This window comes from Merops nubicus, unplaced genomic scaffold, assembly GCF_000691845.1.
Source record: "Merops nubicus isolate BGI_N331 unplaced genomic scaffold, ASM69184v1 scaffold33632, whole genome shotgun sequence".
Classification (NCBI taxonomy): Eukaryota; Metazoa; Chordata; class Aves; order Coraciiformes; family Meropidae; genus Merops; species Merops nubicus.
The window spans coordinates 32,260-38,973 of record NW_008594889.1 but is presented as its reverse complement, the minus strand read 5'-3'; the positions used below and the strand labels follow the sequence as shown (position 1 = coordinate 38,973).

At 35.8% G+C, this 6,714-nt stretch overlaps 1 protein-coding gene across 1 annotated transcript in view; it reads left to right on the top strand.

The window, feature by feature from the left end:
- Positions 1-6,714, top strand: part of NFXL1 (nuclear transcription factor, X-box binding-like 1) — a 43,127-nt gene that overhangs the window by 9,539 nt on the left and 26,874 nt on the right. The window contains exons 12-15 of the mRNA XM_008935901.1: positions 1,682-1,802; positions 2,435-2,591; positions 3,227-3,318; positions 5,257-5,278. Of these exons, the coding sequence (XP_008934149.1) occupies positions 1,682-1,802; positions 2,435-2,591; positions 3,227-3,318; positions 5,257-5,278 (392 nt within the window). The remainder of the gene's footprint in view (positions 1-1,681; positions 1,803-2,434; positions 2,592-3,226; positions 3,319-5,256; positions 5,279-6,714) is intronic.

The following is a 6,714-nucleotide window of genomic DNA, read 5'->3' as shown; positions in this document are numbered from 1 at the left end:
AGAGAGACTTACTGATTAGAAAAGCGCTTTAATGAAAACAATACTGCTACTACTAAAATGGAATATATACAAAACCAGTATAACCAACTCCCCCCCCCGCCCCAATGGCAATATGTCGCTGTCACCCCCGATGCTGGGGAGCAGGCCCTGGGAGAAGTCCCAGAGCAGACTCAGCAGCAGACAGCAGCTGGGTACAGGAGCTGGATTCTGGGACTCGGTTCAGGAACACAGGGCTGGGGTCAAAGGCAGGATGGATGGAGTCCTCCTCAGATGCCAGACACTGCAGGAAGAGCAAAAACCGGGAAGGGAAGGGGCTTGACCTTTGTGTTCCCTCAGCTTTGTACTGAATATGACAGATAGGGGATGGAATATCCCACTAGTGAATCTCAGGGTCACTTGTCCTGTCCGCTCCTCCCTGCAGGTGCGGCCTTTGCTTTCTGCCCCCCTCTGTGTGGGACATGGGGTTTAGCAGTGGCCTTGGTCTGCACACCAATCCTTGGTAGCTGCTTTAAACGTGGAGCGTTACCACTGCTAGAAGCAGACACTGTCTGAGAAAATCTGCTGTTAACTTCAGAAACTGCAGTTAGGTAGAAGAGCTCTAGCTGAAAAGCAAAATTACTGAACGGAATTAGTTCTGTTCTACCCCAAACCAGGACAGTAATTTTGTATTCTGGACTACAAATTACAATAACTTTTCATCAATAGCATGTTTAGATACATGGTACATATACTAGCCAGTCTGGGCAGCATGGCTTTAGACCTTTAGTTTATTTTGTAAAAATAGCTGTTCATGTGTGCTGATAATGTATTATAATTTAATTTACTTGGCAATATAAAGACTGTATACTTCCATCCTTTTTCTTGAGCAGCCTTTTGTCACTGAGAGATCTGCTTCTTGAAGTGTTGCTTCTCAAATCCTGGTAACAAGTCAGAATTGCTTAAAATCTTGTACTGTTCATAACACCTTCAAAGCATTGTTTTCTTTAAAGTTTTTCAAAATGCAACATGGTTAGTCAAGGCAAAATACCATGTCTAAATTTGCCTTTTTGCCTATTCTTATTGTTAATTACTCAATATGAAAACTTAGCTGTTGACAGTTGATGAAGAAATAGTGTGGGAGTGCGATAAATGAAAACACAGATGTTTTATGTATCTCTTTAAATTTAGTAGCATGAGTAACTTGATAAAGGAGGAGGATCTTTTAAAAAAAACATTAATTATGCATAGGCTGAACATTTCTTTAATATTGTACAAAATCTGCAGAACTTTATTGTGCAAGTTTTTCTGTGTCTCCATCTTTTTAATATAGATGAAAGATGATATCTTCATATATATGTAAGACTGAAATACAAATAGCAAATATATTTAGCTGTTCCATGATCCAAATGACTGGGCTTTAATAATGCTGACTTCTTTTTGAATAGTGAGAGAGTTGTTTCTAACCGGATACCAGTTAAGAACTGTCAAATAATCAAGATTGTTATTACTAGTCTTTAAAATAGTGATATTTTCTTTCCCAAGAGGGTTTTGAAACTAAGCAGAAGTAAAAAATTAACAGCCAACTATTTGATCAAACAGAATAGGACGATTATACCATACGCATATTCAGAGTTACATTTGTTACCATTTTTTACAACGAATAGCTTATTCGGATTATCATATTGTTAATATTTGTTTTTAGGTAGTTGTAATCCATGTCCAGAGACTGTAGATGTGAAATGCAATTGTGGAAAAACTGTCATCAAGGTGCCCTGTGGCAGAGAGCGCACCATCAGACCCCCCAGATGCAAACAGTTGTGCAGGTCAGTATAGAAAGTGTGTGTGTTTCAAGTTCTTCAGCAGAGTTTAAGGTGTCCTTGAAGAAGGTAGTAAAACACAACTTTAAAAGGCAAAAATCATTCCTTTAATAAGGTTACAGTTATTACTTCCCAGTGTTCTGTATTCCTGAATATGCAGATGGAGATCAGCAATAGTCCTTCCTATCAGACATCTCTTTGATGCTGTGGTTTCACGAGCAGCTTGCTGCTGTCAAAGGGGAGGTTCTCTCCTGCCAAGCACTTCTAATTCTGTAGTTCCAGTCACTGCTTCAAGTAACCTCTGGTACTTTTTGAAGTACCTCCATGAGGCAGTTTACCTAGAAGACTTGACTAGCAAAAGGAACAAGGAGAGTGTTTTCTTCTGGGGTAGTAGAATTAGGACTGAAGTAGCTCTTGGGATATGCAAACCCAGCTTTGACTTGAATTTAATTTAGAACTCTTGTGTAATTTTACTGTAATATTAATCACTACTGAAGGTGAGAAGTAAATTCAGTTAGAAAAAAAAAAAAAAATCAACTCATTCATCTGAGTTCTTTGCATTTTGAGCATAATTGTCCAGTGAGTGTAACTTCATATTTCTTGTTGCTGTGTTGATTTGTTTTTGGATTTTACTTCAGTCGACCACCTACCTGTCACCACACTACCCAGGAGAAACACTATTGTCACTTTGGTCGGTGTCCTCCCTGTCGTCAGCCCTGCCAGAAGACATTAACATGTGGTCATTTGTGCCCTGTTCCCTGCCACGATGAAGCACTTGTGAGGCAAACTGGCTTAGTAAGTAAACAGTGAAAAATGGTTTGTTATTTCTGTTCTGAAGAATGTGCAGCAGTTGTTTGACCAGAGCCTTATGCTAGAGTTCAGAGTAGGTAAATAATCAAGCACAGAGGTAGAAATACTACTTAACCGAGCTCCTTTGTTGCAACCTAATCAATTTTGTAATATATATAATTAAATGTGCAGTTTTCAGCCGTTACAGTTACCCAAGAAATTACAAGATTTTTGTTGGAGTTGTATTACAAATGTTTAATTTCAAATGTAAGCAATTACTTCTAAGGTAGAGTCAAAATTTATTTTTTCTCTTGATATTTTCTAAACCGTTGAATTTCCACAACTTAGAAGTGAGAAATAGACATCTTTAAATATGACACGTGTATGCACTGCGTGATGATAATTGAACTTGTTTAGTAATTGACATATTTTTACATTTTTACCTCTATTAAACACTTAGAATTGTTTTGTTGTAATTTTTTTGTGTGTGTACGAGGTATTTCAGTTTCCATTAGTAAAAAGTTAGTTACTAGAAAGTGGACTTGTTAGAAATGAGATCTCTTTAGATGATATGTTTGTTTATGGTCAAGCAGATAGTTCCATTTGTTTCCTATTAAATTAGTGTTGTCTCTTGCCCTCAGCATCAGTCTGCAGGTCCTTGGGAACAGCCATCTGAGCCAGCTTTTATTCAAACTGCGTTACCATGCCCGCCGTGTGAGGTTCCTATACCAGTGTAAGTATTAAAAATGAAAACAAATAAAAGAAAGTTTTGGTATGGAAAGAGATGTTTTCTTTTTATACTGTTGTATAGTTGGACATGAAAATAACCCTGTTTTTTTCTTCAGATGCAATGAGCCTGTGTAAACATCATTCTCATAAAACTGGGAGCACTGGTGGTTGTTCAGTAGACTTTTCTTGTGTGCTCGCTGTATGAGAGGACTGATAGTGTTAGTGAAGACTGCTTGTTTCTAATCCATGTTGTTGCAATGCTACCTTAAAAGAAAAATATGAAAATTGCAAAACCAATGTAATTTGATAGTCTTTAGTGACATATGACTTGCCATATATTTTCTGTCTTGTTTGGTTTCTGGGATCATAAGTTTGTGTAATTAATTGTTATTTTACTTCTCAGTTGTTCAATTATTCTATTTTAATGAGTGGCAGGTGGATACCCTTCATCCCGTTTGCTTGTCTCCTTTCTATTTTTGACTTGTTCAGAGAGTTCTGCTCCTTGAGTAGCACCAAGTCAACTCGTGTTGTGATGATGTTGAGGATATAAGGGAAGATGTGATGATGACTTTTTTCTTTTCACCATTCCTTTTCAATTTGGTAGAACTTCTGTTCACATTGTGGAATAAGGATTCAGAATGCAACATTTATCTGGAAAAGGAAATACCGGGGAGTTTGTTTTGCTTTTGTGTTGTAGTCTCTTACTATTTTAAACCCTGCCTACTTCACAGGCATTATTGCCTATTTGTTTTTTAAATATCCCTTCTTAAGGAGGGAACATTGTGTCCTCATTTTATGAAGTGAGAAGTACACAGGGGAAGATGATAAAAAAAAAAAAAATCTGTTAAACTGCCTGTGTAGATATGTTCAGAACTTAATTTATTAATGATTGGACTATGATAGGTTGTACTTTTGCTCAAAACTGTGACCGCTCAGCACTTCTGATACTTGGACTCAAAGTTCAAAGCCAGACTCCCAAAAGGTAAAAAATGTGTCGTTATGAACAGTCTGGTTTCAGTGTTTGGGTAGACGCCTGTAGAAAGTGTCTCAGGTAGGTGTTGAGTAGAGGTCATTGTGTGACATCATGCATTACATTAGGCATATTTACTAGTTCCTCTGAATACCAACCTCAAAAGCACCCCCTTTAGTCTGAAGACTCCTCCCCAGAGGAGTTAAGTTTACTGAGTGAGAAGGAACCTGTACTGGAAGAGTTGTATTTCCATTTTCTTACTAGAGGAATCTTTGTTGCACTTCATAGTGTTTGGGGTAAATTAAGACTCTGTTAGCATTAGATCACATTAATTCTAGAACATCCTAACTCTCTTGATTGATCTTTGAAACCACAATGTTGCCCTCCCTTGAGGGAGCCCCCAGGTAGAGAAATGGAAGTAATACTTGGGAAGGAGATTGCAGATATGAAATCAGAGGTAAAAAGAAAAAGCTACTTTTCAAAATAAATCAAGCAAAAGATTGATTTCATTCTCAGGCGTTTGAGTTGCCATTTAATACCTTCACAGTTCTGATCAGTGTGCCATTTGTTTTTCTTAGGAATGGCAGACCATTCTGAAAGGGACAGAATTGTAAACAGAGTAGACTAGATTGTTCTTTAGAATAACTGAAAAATATGATGCGATATATTAGTAGAGCCAAAGGAGAAGATAGTTGGAAACAATTCAAGTAATTTTCTAAAATAAAAATTACTAATTTCATATACAACTGCAATTAATCTGCACATGAAAAACTTATTTTGGGGATTGCCAAATACATACAATGCAATATACAACTCTCGAAAAAGAGAAGGCATTGATAAATGATTTTCTCCTAGTTTGCACTTTAAAAAATAGATTATGTTATTTTTGTGTGAAAAGCACTGTCTGTGTTTTAAGTCCCTTATTGAAGAAATACATGTTTTCTGAATCTCTTGTTTTTCTTTCTTTAACAGGGAATGTCTTGGGCAGCATGAGGTGAGTCATAGAACCTGCCTTTTAAAGTGCAATATGAAGTGTATCTCACTTTGCCAGTCTGCAAAAAAAAAAAAGTATTAAAGAGAAATATATATTTTTAATATATATTTTAAAACAAATGAAGCCTTTATCACAAGGCCTTACATACCAGAAGGTATTTTAGTTCCCTTTTGAAGAATATATATAACTACTTGAATTCTTAACATTCTTGATCAGAAATTTAAACTCATGATTTAAGAAGCTATTTGTGTATTCTTATAGTTGTTTAAATAGTGTTTAAACTCTTGGGGGGGGGTCTTTTTTCTCATTATATATGTACGTTTTTTTATTTTTCCTCATCCTATAGTTATTATTCTCTCCCTGTTGCACAGTTTCCTCAGTTCTCCTAGATACTGCTATATTTATATTTTAAAAGGGTAAGGAATATTGTGTCATATAGGAAGTCATTGTCTGTTTTGGCTTACAGGATGTAACTGATGCTTGAATCTAAATAACTATCATCATTATTCACAGTTGTTTCTAAAAGTCATGAAAGTTAAGGTCAATTCATTTTTCTTGATTTTTAAAAGGTGATTGCTAAACTAATCTTTAAAAACCAGCACTATTAAAAACATAGTTTCATGTTAAGCTAGTAAAAAATTCTAGAAAACAGTAAACATCTAAAAAATATTTGAAGAAACATACCTCTTTTTTTTTTTTCCTTTGGCCTTCTTTAATAATCTTTTGTATGTGTTATAATGGTGTCTTGACTATGCAATGGCAACATCTACAAATGTTGTTAACAAGGTGTGTAGATTCACAGTCTGTGCAGCATCTTTACTAATCCAAGCAAGCTGTGAATACAGCTTCCAGAGTGCTACTTTGCAGCTCGTTGGCTGCTGAAGAAAAATGTGCTGTGAAAATGAATGAAAAGAACAACTGTACCTATTTGTTGTTGAAACAACTGTGTTTTATTTTCCACACTAGAGCTTGGAGGTCTATCAGTCAATATTTAATCATGTCAGTGACATGTTTTATGGTAGGACATATGCAATTTTACCCTAACTTTCATGGATTTAGTACAAGGAAAATATAAACTGTTGTCAGTTGACCAAATATATAACTTGGTTGTGAAATTTATGTGCATTCCCATAACAGAGGACAGTATGGCTGTTATTATTAGAGAAAATTACTAATTACTATAAAATTACTAATTTTATAGCTACTTATTCAGAATAAGTGAAAAAAGAAATCTATTTTCTGTTGCATGCTAGTCTTAGCAGAATCAGTCATTGACTTTGGTCATATTTTCTTTATAGGTTAGTAAAGAAAATAAGAAAAAATCCCAGGAAGTCTATACCAACCTTCTAATTAATTAGATTTATTGATGCTAGATGATATGCTAGATTAAACATTCCTTCTCTCAGCCAGCAGAGTGCAGTGTTTCCTTCCTGCTG